Below are 18506 nucleotides of genomic sequence, written 5' to 3'. Positions count from 1 at the left end.
GGTATATTTCTGTTTCTGGGTCTTCAATATAGAACCCCAGGCCCACTTTGTCCCCCAATTTAGAGCCATCCGTGTAACAACGGATTCCTACTGGTATTTGCTCTAGTTTTCCGCTTGACCAAGACATTCTATCTGGGATCAGCGTTTCAAAGTTTTCGGCACATTCGGTGTCTAGTATGCGATCAGATACACCAGTTATAAGTATGTACATTTGAAATGTTTTTATACAATATAACGATTTCATTGTTTATCAGTACAATATATGCTGCTTTGATATAAGTGGTGCTATGAGCACAATCAAGACTCTGGAATCGTTGCTAGATATTTTACCTTTGAAAGATATATAAAATGTTTCAATGGTGGCACTTACATTCGAACGACTCATAACTTTAGATGAACTGAACAAAAAAGCGGTTATAGGACACGTCATCCACGTAGGAATCCGTTGCTACGCGGATGGCTCTAAGGTGGTAGATAAAGCGGTCTTGGGGTTCTATATTGAAAACCCAGAAACACAAATATACTACGGATTAACGATAATGGCCTAGGTGTATTTCTTTGGAGTATGTTGGCTATTTATTTAGTTAGTTATTAGTTAGTTAGTTAGTTAGTTAGTTAGTTAGTTAGTCAGTTAGTTAGTTAGTTAGTTAGTTAGTTAGTTAGTTAGTTAGTTAGTTAGTTAGTTAGTTAGTTAGTTAGTTTAGTTAGTTAGTTAGTTAGTTAGTAGTTAGTTAGTTAGTTAGTTAGTTAGTAGTTAGTTAGTTAGTTAGTTAGTTAGTTAGTTAGTTAGTTAGTTAGTTAGTTAGTTAGTTAGTAGTTAGTTAGTTAGTTAGTTAGTTAGTTAGTTAGTTAGTTAGTTAGTTAGTTAGTTAGTTAGTTAGTTAGTTAGTTAGTTAGTTAGTTAGTTAGTTAGTTAGTTAGTTAGTTAGTTAGTTAGGTTAGTTAGTAGTTAGTTAGTTAGTAGTTAGTTAGTAGTTAGTTAGTTAGTTAGTTAGTTAGTTAGTTAGTTAGTTAGTTAGTTAGTTAGTTAGTTAGTTAGTTAGTTAGTTAGTTAGTTAGTTAGTTAGTTAGTTAGTTAGTTAGTTAGTTAGTTAGTTAGTTAGTAGTTAGTTAGTTAGTTAGTTAGTTAGTTAGTTAGTTAGTAGTTAGTTAGTTAGTTAGTTAGTTAGTTAGTTAGTTAGTTAGTTAGTTAGTTAGTTAGTTAGTTAGTTAGTTAGTTAGTTAGTTAGTTAGTTAGTTAGTTAGTTAGTTAGTTAGTTAGTTAGTTAGTTAGTTAGTAGTTAGTTAGTTAGTTAGTTAGTTAGTTAGTTAGTTAGTAGTTAGTTAGTTAGTTAGTTAGTTAGTTAGTTAGTTAGTTAGTTAGTTAGTTAGTTAGTTAGTTAGTTAGTTAGTTAGTTAGTTAGTTAGTTAGTTAGTTAGTTAGTTAGTTAGTTAGTTAGTTAGTTAGTTAGTTAGTTAGTTAGTTAGTTAGTTAGTTAGTTAGTTAGTTAGTTAGTTAGTTAGTTAGTTAGTTAGTAGTTAGTTAGTTAGTTAGTTAGTTAGTTAGTTAGTTAGTTAGTTAGTTAGTTAGTTAGTTAGTTAGTTAGTTAGTTAGTTAGTTAGTTAGTTAGTTAGTTAGTTAGTTAGTTAGTTAGTTAGTTAGTTAGTTAGTTAGTTAGTTAGTTAGTTAGTTAGTTAGTTAGTTAGTTAGTTAGTTAGTTAGTTAGTTAGTTAGTTAGTTAGTTAGTTAGTTAGTTAGTTAGTTAGTTAGTTAGTTAGTTAGTTAGTTAGTTAGTTAGTTAGTTAGTTAGTTAGTTAGTTAGTTAGTTAGTTAGTTAGTTAGTTAGTTAGTTAGTTAGTTAGTTAGTTAGTTAGTTAGTTAGTTAGTTAGTTAGTAGTTAGTTAGTTAGTTAGTTAGTTAGTTAGTTTTTTGTTTGTTAGATTTTCCTTGATATAAGGACTTTTTGTAAGCCACAATTTATGACATATATTAATAGGGTTTCATTTCAAAAAAGAGGGAACCGGCAAAGAAATGAAATAAATTTTAATATAACGGCATGCCATTGAACGGCAGCTGCTTGTTAAATTTGTATGAGAACGCCATTAACGACATTGTTAACATCCAACACTAATTTGGGAGGTTGTCTCAATTAACTACCGTACTTTATTAAAGTTGAAAGTGAAATTATTCGTTTTACAAATATCCATTTCATCCCACTGTGCGATTAACTGTTCAATTTAAAATTAACCAAACCCTATTAAGTGCGACTCGTGACCTACAAAAAGGGGAAATATGTTTTGGCCCGCAAACCAACAATATACAAATATTGTTGCGAGTATTATTTATTGCAAGCAAAACTGGTAACGGATCAAAAATACGTAATAAAAATATTATGGCACATAAACAAATATGCCCACATTTTGTCGATCGGCTAGTTTTTATTTTTGATTTTAATTATTATCAAAGAAATAATGCAGTTATGAATACTAATTACGAATACAAATTTATTTATTTAACCATTTAGACCTGTGAAAAAAAAAGAAAGTGCTCTGACGAAATATGTATGTATTCAGTTGAACATTCATTCGACACATTGAACTGAAGAAATGAAAAAAACAAATTAAATATTTGTGCACATTGGATTATGATGAAGAAGGCTAGTGTGAATGTTTTTGTTTTTCAACAGCAAGACCTAAAAAATAATTCGTAGTAAATTACTTTAGTCGTTAGTTAGTATGAGTTTTAGTTAATAACAATATGACGGATGATAATACACCCAACATTACAGATTTCCGTATTGGTTTTAAATAGAAACGATGTGACGTCTCAACCTACTTAAGTACGTTAATACAAGCATACGCAGTCACTTAATCATCAGAGAAAAGACATTTCATAACAACACTATGAAAACAAAACATAATTTAAATAATAAACAAAACACATTTAAAAATTTCATTTTTTAAAACATTACTTAATATTAGATCGTTGTTGCTGTTTTTTATTTAAATTAATATTAAAACTATTAAATATAAATAAATAATTTACTAAATAAACTAAAGATTTTTTTATATACAAATTAACAAACTCAGTTTGTTACACTTAAAATGCATCATCAGCGAATATACTTTCTAGGGCTGCTTCATCAAAGTCTTCACTATCGCCACCATCTCCACCGAAACCAAATATATCACCATCGGCATTGGGTGGTACAAAAGCGCCATTGAATAGACCCTCCAAACGTTCTTCCACACCCATGGTGGAGGCCAAACCATAAATGAAACGCATCACTACCAGACGTATAAAATCGGGTGTACTTGTTTCACGTCCTACACCTTTTAAGAACAGAAATTGTCTGCTTATATTATCGATATTTTGTTCGTTTGAGTTTTGTAGTTGCAAATTGTTTGTCTTCACCAAAGCTTTGCTTTCCACCAAAGTCATAGAGGTCATTAGCAACACGAGCAACATCATGCTGCAGATGAATGATTTGGTGATCACCGTTATGCTGTGCAACATTATTTTTAGTTGTTTTTTTTTTTACACACAAATCTTCAATTATGTATTTGATAATTATATCTGTATGTATGTTATTATAGTTGATTGATCGACAGACAGTTTGATTGATCAATGAACAAATGTATGAATGAATGATCCCGATCTATTAAACTAATGAACACACGAACGTATGAGCAGTAAATGCAAAACACTTTCTTAATTGTTTTTATTTAAAGTTTTGTTTTTATTTTTAAAATTTTTGAATCTTTTGCGCTTAAACTTGAATTTCTTTAATGCTCTCTCAACTATGTTTCCAACTCAACTGACCAATGCCGCTACATTTGCAGTGTATGGCATGGTGGTGATCATGCTGTTGGTTGCGGTCTATACTGTTAACGGCATCTGCTGTTTAACGCAACTGCGACTGCTCTCTACGTTTACACTACTTGTTGTACGTGCGTGCGTTTTCATAAGCTATATTTTGTTTTGAGTACTTTTTTTATAAGCAAATAAAAAATGTACTTTCTACTCAAACTAAAGTACCTGGCATAGTTTTGGCGGTGTTAATAGTTGTGCATACAAGGAATTTTATTTTGCATAATAAAAGTTTTTTTTTGTAGTTAAACCGCCACTTTAGTAGGTTTGTTTATTGTTTTCAATATATTTTATGTCATTAAACATGTCAATATGTGAATTCTTAAAATTTTGATTAAAAATCTTGCATGAATAAAAATTAGGCAAACTAAAGTTTCCAAAACTGATTCATGACATTTTTAAGAAAGAAGTAGTACAACTGAGTGACTCATTCACAGACCCATATTATCTATGAAGGCTGGTATATGATTTTACAAGGTGCAGAATATTGAAGCTTGCAATCCATTAGTTACTTTAGCAGCTTAAAGATGGAAGTCTATTGAAATTAGTACAAACATCTGGTGGATCCCTCCACATTTTGCTTAACGGACTTTTTTTTAGGAGTTTAAACAATATCGTGAACTTCTATACATATCTAGATTTCCATATATGTATAGTAAAATATTTGGAAATAATTATTTAATAAAGGATTGACCCAAACTGTTAAAATAAACTGCGCGAAAGTATCATATCCTCTTCCATTCGCAGTGCTTACTTTGAGAATAGTTCAGTCTATGTCAGACTGGGGAGAATTGAAACTGCTACTCTATTACAATTTAGTATTGGCGGAATAGCTTAAGTTTTTTACAGCAAGTGGTTAACTTTTAACAAAACTGCTATATATGACCGGTAATCCAACAGATCTTAAAGTATAATTATTATTTTTTTTGGTGAAAATGAGTCTGGTAATGAGAACTGGTCACATACATATATACTTGATTAGGTTAGGTTGATAGTAGGATGTATACTACATCAAATCCGAAGAAGAGCATCTAGGACGGGCCTGTTATGCGCTCCTTTTCAAAACTTTATAGAGTGATTAAAGATATTGTTATACGCAGTTCAGAAACTCTGTTTCCAGGACGTAATTCCTAAGAATACAGAATAATATCGTTCCCAAGATATTTGGATCCTATTTCGACGAAAGCCCGAGAATGACAAAGAAAGTGCTGCATAATTTCATTGTCCTCTCCACATACATGCGCCACATTCAGTCTGAATCCGCGCGTACAATTTTGTGCAGACTCATTCTGAGGAGGCTTATTAGGATCACCAAATGAAGTCTTTATGGTTCTACCCTTATGGCAACATCATATTTTTAATTCAGACCTCGTTGTGCCAACGGTTGCCGACTACCACATGATGCAAAGCTTACCTTTGGGAGAGTATTTGGATAAAGCTTTCTTACAATCCAATATGGTCTTACATTAACATTATCATCTCATATCTCCCTAATTGCATTCTGACAATTAACTCCTGTTGCCGCCATATTCTCGTCCATATTGATAAAGTAAGATTTTCTTGGTGAACATTACAGGTATTGGTCAATTTCAGAAATAACTAGCTCATAGGAGACAATTTCGATTAGTACACGTTTCAGTTTTTTCAACCCAGACAGCCTCCAAGTAAGTCAACCTATGTAATGTGGATGTCCAATGTTCAGCAATCCTAAACTCGATTTAGCTAAGATACATTTATGTTAAGAATTGGGAGTTGTAAGAGGTAAAATTCCAGCAGAAGTGTCAAAAGGATCCAAAACTAAGTATTTAAGCAATTCTTAAAGACTACAAGTGTTCATGCCACTGAGATAATTCAAGACCAATGTTCGAGGAATACTTGAGGTCCTAATGATTTTCATGGGTTGGCTTCGTTTATAGATGAAGAAGATAATATCTGCCAAAGCGTCGCATTATCACACTTTATTGTCATTACCTTTTCTTTTGAATCTTATTTCTTTCAGAATCGTAAAGAATTAAGGTTTATTAATGAAATGAAGATGTGAAAATACATACAACTTACAAGGTTATATGAAATCAAATATTCGGATCAATCTAGGATCTAATGATTGGAGCTTAATTATTGGGCTATTCGGTCTTGTGAATTCACACAAAGACATTTGTGTGGCCCTCCTTAAACCTAACCTAGTCGGCAGACAACAAAGGTTTCATATCAATTATCCAATCGATTTGCAATGGGACCGAAAACTATATAATTTTAAGTGTTATATTCGGCATGGACCCTATATTATCCTAGGTCTTTATGGTTCTATCTTTATGACATTAACAGCTTTATTAAATTTATGCTGCTAAATTGTATTATTACACAGTGAGACAAAATAAACGAAAATTCAAATACCTGGGAAGTGATACTATTTTTGTGAAAGGTGGATCCGAGTAGAACAAGAATATGTTTTTGAAATTTGCCAAATACCTCCAAAATCTTGAGTTACGGGTAAAAAAATCTGAACCAATTTTATGTTTATCCACGGATTTAGAAAGTAAAAGCTAAGGCCTTTATAATGACATATACAATGTATAAGTAACCTGGAGACATATGTGTGAATTTCGTCAGCACACATATTTTTTATTTTAGTTTTGCACCGTTGTCCAAGTTTGGAGATGTTTTTTGAAAGTATTTTGTATAGGAACCGTACTATTTATTAACTGATTAGAAACCCAGTTCTATTCAATTGCTAACGGATTTTTAAAAACAAAGTTGCGTTTTTCTCATGAATAGACATGGGTTTCTAATCAATTAATAAATAGTACGCTTCCTATATAAAATACTTTTAAAAATCATCTGCAAACTTGGACAACGGTGCAAAACTAAAATAAAAAATATGTTTCCTGATAAAATTCACACATATCTCTCCAGGTTACTTAAACGATATATATGTCATTATAAAGGCCTCTTAGCTTCTGCTTTCTAAATCAGTGAAGAAACTTAAAATCGGTTCAGATTTACCTAAGTTACTGACTTATAAGTGCCTAAAGGTACAAAAACCGGTTTTTTACCCGTAACTCAAGATTTTGGAGGTGTTTGGCAAATTTCAAAAACATATTCTTGTTCTACTCGGATCCACCTTTCAGAAAAATAGTATCACTTCCCAGGTATTTATTTTTGTCACATAGTGTTATTTATCGGTAGTTATATAAACATCAGGATGATTTCCAAAGAGGGCCGTTTGTAAAGGCTTGTCTCTATTATGAATCAAACTCTACAGAATTTTAAATTATTATTGTTCAATTTTATCTTAATACCAACATATTTCAACGAATTTATAAGAGAACCTTTTAGGGGGAGGAAAGGTTTAATTGGGACCAACAATTGTCTCAAGATAAATTTCATATTGTTTATATAGGTTTTATTTAAAAAATCGCTTAAGTTGTTCGTGAGGCAGAAAACGTTAGAAATCTCTGATACAATGACAGATAAGAACATGCTTAGAAAAATGTTTACAAAATTTGTACACCAATTTAGTACTATTTAGCCTTAAAAAAGTACCAAACAACGTACCATTTATATTTAAAGTAGCATACATTTTCAAATAAAAACAAATATGTAAATTTTAACCACTCAACAAAGCGATCGACCATAATCTTCTCAACAGTTGAAGATGTTTAAAAGATGAATATAAATTAAAACTCTTTTTGTTGCCGCATCATACTACTTCCACAGACAAGTAGTTTTACGACTTTTTCCTCATATGTATGTATTTTGTTTTCATTTTTGACTCGTACTACAGTTAAAATTCATATAATTTTTTTTTAACATTTGCTCATTGACTAAATGAATGAAGTTCACAGATATCTAGAAACATACATATGCGCACATATAGACTTCGTAATAATCGTAAAACTTAAGTTAAGAAAATCTCTTTTTTTATTGTGCGTGAAGCGCTTAACGTTTTGAGTTGTGTCATTGTTTGAATGTATTTCGGGTTCTCAATATTGAATATCAATTAATTTCTCTTTATTGTTTAAATTAAAACTTTGTCAAGTATGGAAATTTTTTTGTTGGGACAAACATCTGCACTTCTTGAGCTTTTTGGTTATTATGTGATTTTAATTTACATACAAAAGTTCATATTTATTGGGTAGGGGATAAAGTATATATAGTGAACAGAAAGCAACAAGTGCTTGATTGTAGTTTTAAATCGTGGCAGGTAAGATAGCTGTCAATCATTGAGCTTTTTATTAGACGGAGATCTTTAAGACTTATTTAGTGGAATATGAATGGAAGCGGTTTAAGGTATTGCTAATCTATTTTCCAGTAAAAGTTGAGACTTTCCAAATCTGCAATGTGATTACCAAGATCATATACGTATGTATATAATTGGCAAGAACTACATACAAGAAGTGCAGACCGTTATTCCAAAAAAAAGAGTTATATCGAACGCGGACCAGTTGTGGTTAGTGATGGTGGTGAGACTGTTATTTAAGTTATCTATTATAGAGAATTCTGAAGATGTAAGCAAAGGTCTGACCAATCAGAATTCGCTCAGGGATTTATTTGCATATGATTCTTTGACATCTCTGAATGATCAGAGTAAACAGAATGAGTTGACATTATGCAGGACACATGGACTTAATGAACCTCCCCATATATGTATATGCCAGAGAACAGTCTATTTCTTGCATTTTGTTAACCTTTGGTCACCACCGCAGAACCATATTTGGACTCAACGGACTAAATGATTTGCAAAACAAGTATTTATTTCAGTGATATCTTCACTAGACCTCTATCTGATCATTATATATAAGTGCGTTTGGGTGGGCTGTATGTTAACCCAACTAAAATTAAAATCTGGTTTTCACAATAAAGTTGAAAATTTCAGCTATTACCGACACCCAGTTTTTGGACAGGACTATATCAGTGACCTAGCCGTAATTCTAAATCGGACACTAACATGGAAATACCACATAGAGATCAAGAAAGTATAGTTGTAGGTCGCTTTCTAGGAGAACCGTAGACTTGAAATGGGTTCTTAATCCAACTGTGAAATACTGATTTCTAACTTACGCTTCTATAATATGAAAGACATAATAATACCACAGGGAGTTAAGCGTACATGATTCTTTGGTGTAAGTTGATCCATGAGCATTGCGTCGACGAAAACCTTGTTCGACATTCCTCCGATCGAAATGGATAAATGGAGAGGTTCCTATCTTAAGACTAATTAGTGCTCTCGCATACTGGAAACACAAATTGTTGGGAACTGTAAAACATTGAGCTTAGAAAGGAGATCAAGCAGAACAACAATAGTAAACCCCTAAGGGAATGTAACACGATTGGCTCTAAAGTGTTTCAAAGTTTAGGCCAGACCTATTTTAATTCGTTTTACCCAACCAGGTTATTAAAGACATGGCTATTATTGTTTATTTTTTTTTATTAAAGTACAATTTTGTTTATTTTTTATTAAAAAATAACTGAAATTTGTATGTAAGTATGTAATATTTATAACAAATAATGATTTATAACAATTCTAAGTACATTTTACGGTGGTTTTCAATTTGGAACCTACAAATTTTCTTGTTTTATTTTATTTATCCAATCGAACCACAATGCTTTCGGTTGAGCCGATTTTAAATTCGCCAAAATAGATTTTGTCACTATCGACTGTCTCCAGCATAATATGACCACTATAGTACATGGAAGTCATATCCATGGTCAAACGTTTTTGACCAAAATTCGTTACCGACACAAAGGTATTGCGACGTGGATACGTACGTTCCACTATTAAGATATCATCGTTACTGCGTCTTATTACGGTATTAGGAAGTATAGTTTCCGCTTTACAAATGGAATTTTTGTAAATGGAAGGAGAACGATCGCGTAAATCCACCATCTTCGATATGAGAATGAAAGTGTCCAATTCAGCTTGTGGTGATTTGGGCAACCAGGGTAGGGTTTCGCGATTAGTAAATTGTTGACTAAAGTTCTGAGGCCATTGCATGGTGGCTAAATGATGCAAATGTTTGGTTTCATTGTGTTCATTAAGTTGATCGTGGGCCGCTTGTAAAGCAATTTCGTCACCATAGAAAATATTTGGTGTACCGGGAAGCATTAGTTGCATTATGGTGGCAGCCAAGGTGTAATTGGTGCTTTGTTTATTTCTAGTAAGACGCTGCCTGTCAACACCGGCCAATGACCAATGAATCCATACACCAGTATCAGTGGGTCCCAAGTCGGAAGATAAAATGGAATTAATGCGATTTTCCAAATACTCAGTGCCATTGAAAATATTCAAGTGGACATCCACCAAATCAACATGTGAAAGGGCCAATTTTCTTTGGGCTCCTTGCAATTTTTCAAATATTTTCTCATTAACAATTAGCACACGATTAGGACCAATGATATCTTTCCACTCTGCTAAATGATAAGCTATATCTTCAAGATCATCAAATTTCTCAAGACCCTTGATATAGAAACCATCCACTCCAACTTTCACCCAGTGTTGTAAAGCCTGAGTTATAGTATTCTCGGTAATAATCGGTCTGGCGGTAGTTGTTGAAACTGATTCTGCTTCAGAGTTATTGATTTGTGTATCAGCCAGTACCTTGACCATCTCGGCTCCATCAGATTTACCCAATACCTTTAAGATAGGAAACAATGGTATATCCAAAATTAACGAAATATTGCGTGCATGTAATGATTGACTTAGTTGATGCATGTCCTCCAAATTGCCTAAAACATGAGAAACTTCCATTAAAGAGGTAATGTTTTCATAATTATCTGGATATTCGGTAGATGGGAATATAGAATTAAGACGTATTGCCGAGACACCCAATGCTTTCAGATAGTCGGTACTTTTAACAATGCCACGCAAATCACCAATTCCATCGTTATCGGAATCATGAAAACTGGCAGGGAATATTTCGTAAAAAACACTACCACGATACCAAGCGGTTCTGAAAAAAAGAATTATTCATTTGTATTAAATTTTTATTTTTTTATTAAAATTTTACTCCTACCTAGGATTACAGGTTTTGGGTAGCGTTACAATCATGGCCACCACTATGGCACACATGGCCAGCAAACTGGACATAAAGACAAAGAAAGTACATTTACGTATTAGCGGCCAATTCCAGGAAACAAAGGATGGTGTGTCATTAGTAAGTTGTAGATTTCCATTGGGTCCATGACCATTTGAATCCTGTCAAAAAATGGAAGAATATACAATATGAATGTAAATATTTATTTGAGTACGAATAATATTTATTAATAATAGTTTGCAAAAAAACCAACCATAACTAAAAATAAACACAATTAATTAGTACTATATTTCTATATCTCTTTTTATCGTTTGTATAACACAAATATAAAGTCTATTTCTTACTAAAGTTGATCTTAGAAACTCAGAAAGATTTTCTGTTTTATTTTTCTAAATTCTCATGAGTACCTGTGTACATATGTATACGTATAAGAGATAGAATCTCTAATATATTATTATACCCTACACCATTTAGCTGATGTTTGTAACGTACAATAATATTGGTCCTATACTCTTAAAGTATACCAATCGGCTTAAAATCACTCTCTGTGTCGATTTAGATATGTCCATCCGTCCATGTAAACCTTGTAATCAAACTACAGGTCGCTATTTTGAAGATAATAAATTCGTTACGTGATCTTCTATTAACTCAGGGTCGAAGCCTATTGGAAATGGTTAGGATCGGTCCATAATTTCACTTAGTCCCCATACAACCGGACCCTCCGATTTGGGCTTTTTAGATCTTAATATTGTTTAATATACTCGTATTTCAAGAAAATGTGGCACAACTGAGGTTTTACTACCCTTGATGACCCTGTCGAATTTTGAATTATCGGACCCCATTTGACCTTAGCCCCTATCAGATAATGACTTAAATGTCCACAATTCGCTAAAAATGACCAATGCTGCGACTTTATTCTTTTGATGTGAATGTAAATACATTCACAAAATTGTATTAGGATCGTTCCATATTATCCCCCGGCCCCCAAATAAAGAGTTTTTCAATTTCTTTCAATTTAGGCAAGGTACTACATATTTTACATAAATGCTTAATTATAAATGATAAATAAATTTTATTCTCATACCAGGTGTAGGTTATCATATGGTTGGCCACATTCGACTATAATATCTTACTTGTTTTATTTTCACACCTTTTTAAGTGAATAAATAAAAATTATATTCCCCTCTCTTTCCTACTCATATGGAAATTTGAAACTAACGTAAATCTTTTTGATCACGCAATTATCATCTAAAGGGGTTTTCATCAAGTTCTAATAGTTTTATGAACGAATGATTTATAATTTTAAAGAAAAACAATAAGAAAGTGTAGTCGAACATTGTCGGACATATGATAACCACAAAGTAAGCGAGCGTGGTAAGTATTTAAGTCACTATTTGTAAGCGAATGCCTATGAGTTAGTAGTGAAAAGTGGATTTATTAGCTTTTGAACTCATTACTTTGTTGGGTTAGCTATCTAAAATTCCTCAGCAAAACTCTTATTTTCCTGGGCTAATATATACAATAGATAGTGATATGGTGATAAGGTGGCATAAGGTGATTTTCGGAAATATGGACTTTTTGTAACTTGAGTCAATTATGTACCGAACTTTACAGATAAAGAGTTAGTTTAGTTACTTAGTTTGAAAGGATGTAGGTCCAATTATAATCTACTTACTGTGAACTACTTACTACTTCTCTTTGAGAGAAAAGTATTTTTACTGACTTCATGGTATTTATATCTTAATTATGAGCTTTTTTCTTAACGGGACTATTTAAGGGGATAGGGTCAATTATGGACAAATTCTCATTAAACTATCGTTTTATATCAGAAGTATTTTTACTGACTTCATAGTATTTATATCTTAATTATGAGCACTAAAGCCTTTTTCTTAAGGGTACTTTATATGAACAATTATGGACAAATTCTCATTAAATTTAATAGATATATTTAGGTTCCTATAAAACTGGTTTATGTGGAATTTCATCGCTATAACGAGCTTTAAATAATTTTCAGAAGAGAACCTTATATGGGAGGTATGGACCGATCTTCATAAAATTTACTAAAGTGATTTTTGTTTCTAAAAAACTTTGATATGTCGCATTTCGTCGCTCTATTGGTATTATAAGGCCAGTTATAAGCGTTAAAGTGATTTTCTGAAGAGGGTCTTATATGGGAGGTAGGGTCAATTATGGTCCAAAGTCCACCATACATTATAATAAAACAAAAGTAAGCAAACTTTTATGGCCTTAAAAGGAATGCTCCCCTATAATTACTCATCAAATTAACTTTTCATAATAATTTTTTAGACCAATTTTACATCGAATATCACTTCCCAAAATTTTCCGCATGAAATTCGGTAGGAAGATTTACGTTCCTATAAATATTTCTTATATAAAATTTCACTATTCACGTATTTTTAAGTCAGCAAAGATCGTTAAAATAATTTTCTTATGGACCGATCCTCAATACATTTTGTAGAGAGGTTTTAACTCGTATAAAAATATATGTGATTTGTTCATCGCTTTTCTGTATTCTGTATTTTTAAGCCAGTAATGATAGTTTAAGTAATTTTTTGAAGGGCGCCTTATATGGGGAGTAAGGTCAATTATGAACCGATCCACATAAAGTTTAATAAATAGATTTTGGCTTCATTAAAACTTATGTGTACCGAATTTCATCACTATACTCGTATTTTTAAGCCAGTAATGAGCGTTAAAATCATATTCTGAAGGGGACCTTATATGGGGGTTAGGGTCAATTATGGACTCTATGGTGCTTTCAACAGACAGACGAACAGTAATGGCTAGGTCGTCTTAGAATTTAATAAGGACCCAAAATATATATGAGCGTTAAAGTGATTTTCTGAAGAGGATCTTATATGGGAGGTATGGACCGATCTTCATAAAATTTAGTAATGTGATTTTCGTTTCTAAAAAACTTCTTTATGTCAAATTTCGTCGCTCTACTGGTATTATTAAGTCAGTTATGAGCGTTAAAGTGATTTTCTGAAGAGTATCTTATATGGGAGGTAGGGTCAATTATGGTCCAAAGTCCACAGTATAATATAATTTTTGGTTGCATTAAACAAAAGTAAGCAAAGTTTTATGACGATTGCTTTAGCATTTTGAACTTGTTTTTAGCCCTTTGAACTGTTGGTCGATGGGCTAAGGCAAAATTTTATATGTCTAGCTTCTCCCTATCGTGATTTCAAGACAGGCAGACAAGGCTATATCGTCTTAGAATTTAATAAGAACCCAGTATATATACTTTTGCGAGTCTATGAACATTTCGCACTCTTTTTCCCAAATACACAAATATACATATTTACCTGAACTGAAGAATTATTCTTTTGCAAATGTTTGTACGAGTGTTTGTTGAATAGAGCCGTTGATGTTGCATCTGGAACACTCATTCCTATGCCAGAGCTGCTGCCTGACGATGAACTTGTTTCGACCTTGGCATCCTCATTACAAAGATTCGCCGATGTATTGCTATCGTTATCATTGTCAATGCACGGTGTAAGTGGATGTGAGAAGGTAAGTGGTGTTGTGGTACCATTTGTATTGGACGACAGCAGTGGACAAATGGAGGCCTCTTCTTCAGGTAAAAATGTCGATACCGATGGTGATTCGATGAGAGTGCGAGGCAATTCAACATCTAAAAGAGCCGGATCTGTTGAGATGCCCATTGTGTTCATGGCAATTGATAGAAATTGCAATTATTTTAAAATTACTTTTATGTAAACTTTTCACAGTGTTGTAGCAGCAATCAGAATAGAGTTATTTTGTAATATAGAATATTGGCAACAAATGGGAGAACAGAATAAGAATAATAACATAACCACAAAATGGATTTGATCTAATTCTTATTCTCCGTACTATAGAGGTTTATAAATTTTGTTTTTTTTTTATTTCTACGTTCTCTAGAAATCTAGACCGCTGTTTATTAAATCTTGTGACTTTTGCAAATGTATTATGTATGGATGAACTCTTTAAATGTTTATTTATAATTTTATCGTTTAATAAATAAAATGGAATAATTTTGTAAAAAAATGCTTTCTAAGCGTTTTCTGTTGGCGTTGCTGTTGTTGTTGTCGTTATAATGAAGAATTATAATCCAACGACAAAATCCACTGTGGCACAAAAATATTTCAACATCAAGACCGTCAACCAGCCCCACTATGGGTACATAACATTAAACTCCAGTCAATTCAATTTTACTTTTCAATTGATTTTAATTAATTTGTATTTAATAAATTCAAATATTTTTATTGTAAATTTATTATTTTGTCTTCACAGTACTTTTCTATTTATTTATTTTTTGTCCGCAACACTTGTGTTCGTTATAAAATTTTGAGAAAGAAAAAAAAAAATTATTTGAATGATGAAAAAAAAATGAATGAGTGAACGCACCAACAACCTCACGTACATATATATCTACTGTATCGGAGTGGTGGCAATCAATGTTGATTTTATCGCATGGATGAATTTAGAATTTCTCTACTGTATCTGCGCACTACACCTCCGTCCACTTGTCATTCATCGCATACAATGGGGATGAATTTTGGTATTTATGTGTTTCAAAATTAAAACACAATACAAACGAAAGTATTGAATTGGATAAAAATGTGTTCGAATTTCCTACCAAAAAATACAAATCTGTGTAAATAAAGTAGAAATACGTTTCCATATTTTAAACATTTGTATTTGATTTTTAAACTTTTATAAAGTTTCTCATTAACTGTGACGACATTCGTAACGATAGATGAATTAGAGCCAACGAGATAGTTACACGTTAGGGGAAATAGCTATAATTTTTATAGCCTACACCACACAAACTACTGAACCCCGAAAAGCCTTGTAATCAAAGTACAGGTCGCAATTTTGAACATAATTCAATGAAATTTTGAACATGATCTTCTATTGTACTAGAGACGAATCCTATTGAAAATGGGTAACAGGTACAATTCAACTTAAATGCTTTATTATGAACACTAAATCACATTTTATTTTTATAACTGGTGTAGGGTATTATAGTCGGCCTCGCCCGACTATAACTTCTTACTTTTTGAATGCCTTGTCTCCTTGTCGAACTGCTGCCCAAAAATTAAAATGCGGATGGAAAATTTGACAGCCGTAAGGCTCTCTTCAAGTTTTGAACTATAAATGGTTGGAAGAGTAATGATACATAAATTTCGAGAGATGATTTCGATCACAATCTGAAATGTACGATAATGACCTCCTTGGAAGAAATATTAGAAAATATCTGGCACAGCCTTTCTTAATCAAAATATTGAAATAGAAAATAATTGTCGATTAGTAAAAAGTTTTCTGTCAGTTGCCTTTACTGCTGGCAACTCAACTAAAGTTTGGTTGCTATACATAATAGACCCATTAAAAATTTTGAAGAATCTTCTAAATATGCCATGTATTTCACTTTGGAGGGAATATTGAAAAACAATGTATTTTTTGACTTTCTGTAATAAATTTTAAAATATTATGGCTTATGTTTTTTTTTTTTTTAATTATTACGCGATTAGATAATTACCACAAATAGAAAAATCGAAGTAATTTAACACTTTACTCTGTGAATCGATTGACGATGTAATGTCCTTATCGAAAATTTGTTGAACAGCATCCTTTGTCATTTGTATAACATCTGCTTCAGTGGAAATATCAAAATTTGTTTTTAACCACAAACACTTAATTGGTGGATACTAAACTTGTTAAAACTTTTTTCCACTTTCAAAGTTTGTTTGAATTGCGGATAAGGCTGGCAACAGATATCTAAATAACATACCGTCGACTATTTGGTGAAAGTCTATAGACTCTGCTATTGGCTGTAGAAGCTGTAAGTACCCTTCTAAATTCGAATTCGAATACATACACGAAAAACTTTTAATTGACGAATGAATGATGTAATATATTGAATGCCATACATCCAAGCAATTTATAAGAGGAAAACCAGTAAGATTTAGGTTTAAAAATTGGATTGTTACTAGCTGTTGTGGCTACTTACTTATGTGGAAAAATATTTTCTTTGTAGTTTGTATTATTTAACATTTAAGTTGAACCAATCTATCAGAATTAATTTCTGTACATAACGCTCCGTTTTTTTAAATCAAGCTCTTCATCAATACTGGCTGCCTTCCTAAACGTCTGATTGCAGCTTCAAAGTTGTGTTAAAATAAAGGGTCCTTTAGCAACACAGAAAAACAAATTGTGTTGTCATATTAAATTTTGCAACACTGACGACGTTTAGACACATTTGTTTACTTTGCATTATTATAAACAATTTGTGAAAATAAACAATGGAAGCGATGATTTGTGTAGTAAGAACAGCTCCAGGAGCCAAGTAATTAAAAGTAGACTTGTTTCAAAACGAAAACGTTATGCAATTTTTCTACTTGAACAACATATTCCAAAGAAAATACCAAAAAACAAGAATTTTGCATGTGTTATAGAAGAAATATCGAATAATTAAACAATTTTATTAAATATTTAATTTCAAATAAGATACCTTTCTTTATCCGCCACTGTTTACAAAAAGCTTAACCAATTTAACTGATGCACCAGTTGCGTATATTTGCGTTGCAGCTGAAAAACAAATGACTTTCGGAATGTAATGCATTGTCAACACTTGCATATGTAGTTGTGTTTAGGAATATGTGACTTTGTTGCACTGCAACGTTCACACAGGGAAACTTTTGATTTTGTGTGTTGGAGATAGAGAGAGGTTGATATTTCGTTCTCTTTTTCTCAAACTCCAAATCAAAAGTTTCCTTGTATAAACCGGCAAAAAGCAACTTGCTTTAGGAAAGCTGCCACTCTCGTATGAAATGAAGTTATTGTTATTATGCTAATTGAATTATCTACAATAATTTCTTAATTTTCATTTGGGAATATTAGTGCCGGTTCACACAGGAAAACTTTTTTGTGAAACTTTTGATTTTTGTGTGTGAGAGAAGGAAATATCAACCATTTCTTCCTCTCACACACAAAATCAAAAGTTTCCCAAATAAAGTTTGCCTGTGTGAACCGGTACTTACTTTTTAAACGTCGCATTATGACGGAAAAATCAGTATAAACTCTGCACTAGAGTGGTGTAGGGAAGCCTTGGATATTTCAGTACTTAAATACTTTTTAATACAAAAAAATACCATTGCACCCCAACGACATTTTCGGTGTGGTATATATATAGCCTAGTCTATAGACGTGTTATAGTCTTGTCTACTTTGCATTAATCTATATATATATAAGAGTAGCGTTACTGACTGACTGATTCATTATCGCACAGCCCAAAAGGCTGAACCTAGAATCATGAAATTTTGACAGTAGATGTGTTTTTGGTTATGTAGATCCTCTAAGGAGAGATTTTTGGAAATTTGTACATTTACGGGTAAAAAGGGGAAAAAACGGGTAAAGCAGGTTTTCTTAATTATCTTACACAATATTAGTGATATGAGAAAAATTTTAAATGCACCTGTATCTACTCTTAAAATGAGCAGATGGGTGTCTGGTACTTTTTTGAAATTCGTACTTTAAGGGGTAAAAATGTGTAACAAAGGTGATTTTGGTACCTTTTTTGGCCCTTTATAACTTTTGAACTAATTAACATAATA

General features: G+C 32.2%; 2 protein-coding genes across 3 annotated transcripts; both read right to left on the bottom strand.

The window, feature by feature from the left end:
- Positions 1-2869: 2869 nt before the first annotated feature.
- LOC119605438 lies at positions 2870-3785 on the bottom strand. The gene has a single exon (XM_037958553.1). The coding sequence runs from the start codon at positions 3494-3496 to the stop codon at positions 3080-3082; it is 417 nt and encodes a 138-aa protein (XP_037814481.1). The 5' UTR covers positions 3497-3785; the 3' UTR covers positions 2870-3079.
- Positions 3786-9269: 5484 nt separating this feature from the next.
- On the bottom strand, positions 9270-15312 carry LOC119605436 (neutral and basic amino acid transport protein rBAT-like). Of its 2 annotated transcripts, none has more exons than XM_037958548.1 (3): positions 14214-15312; positions 10864-11045; positions 9270-10800 (listed from the first exon to the last, which is right to left on the bottom strand). In XM_037958548.1, exons 1-3 carry the CDS (start codon positions 14580-14582, stop codon positions 9432-9434), a joined length of 1920 nt encoding a protein of 639 aa, XP_037814476.1. In that variant the 5' UTR covers positions 14583-15312; the 3' UTR covers positions 9270-9431. The 2 variants fall into 2 exon arrangements, with proteins under 2 accessions (XP_037814476.1, XP_037814477.1); XM_037958549.1 differs by lacking the exon at positions 14214-15312 and adding an exon at positions 11138-11219.
- Positions 15313-18506: the final 3194 nt, after the last annotated feature.

The sequence above is a fragment of the Lucilia sericata genome, unplaced genomic scaffold, assembly GCF_015586225.1.
Source record: "Lucilia sericata isolate MDLA Ls3-8-SP2 unplaced genomic scaffold, ASM1558622v1 Contig000486F_arrow, whole genome shotgun sequence".
Lineage (NCBI taxonomy): Eukaryota > Metazoa > Arthropoda > Insecta > Diptera > Calliphoridae > Lucilia > Lucilia sericata.
The sequence above is the reverse complement of the archived record's forward strand: the minus strand, read 5'-3'. Positions and strand labels throughout refer to the sequence as shown.

Bases quoted from the DNA above. Each gene is read 5' to 3' on its own strand.
- LOC119605436 (XM_037958548.1), bottom strand. From the start codon at position 14,582: ATGAACACAATGGGCATCTCAACAGATCCGGCTCTTTTAGATGTTGAA. The intron at 11,046-14,213 runs GTAAATATGTAT...ATTTTTTGACAG, and splicing joins AGAATAATTCTTCAGTTCAG to GATTCAAATGGTCATGGACC. The intron at 10,801-10,863 runs GTAGGAGTAAAA...TCTTTTTTTCAG, and splicing joins CCCAAAACCTGTAATCCTAG to AACCGCTTGGTATCGTGGTA.
- LOC119605438 (XM_037958553.1), bottom strand. From the start codon at position 3,496: ATGTTGCACAGCATAACGGTGATCACCAAATCATTCATCTGCAGCATG.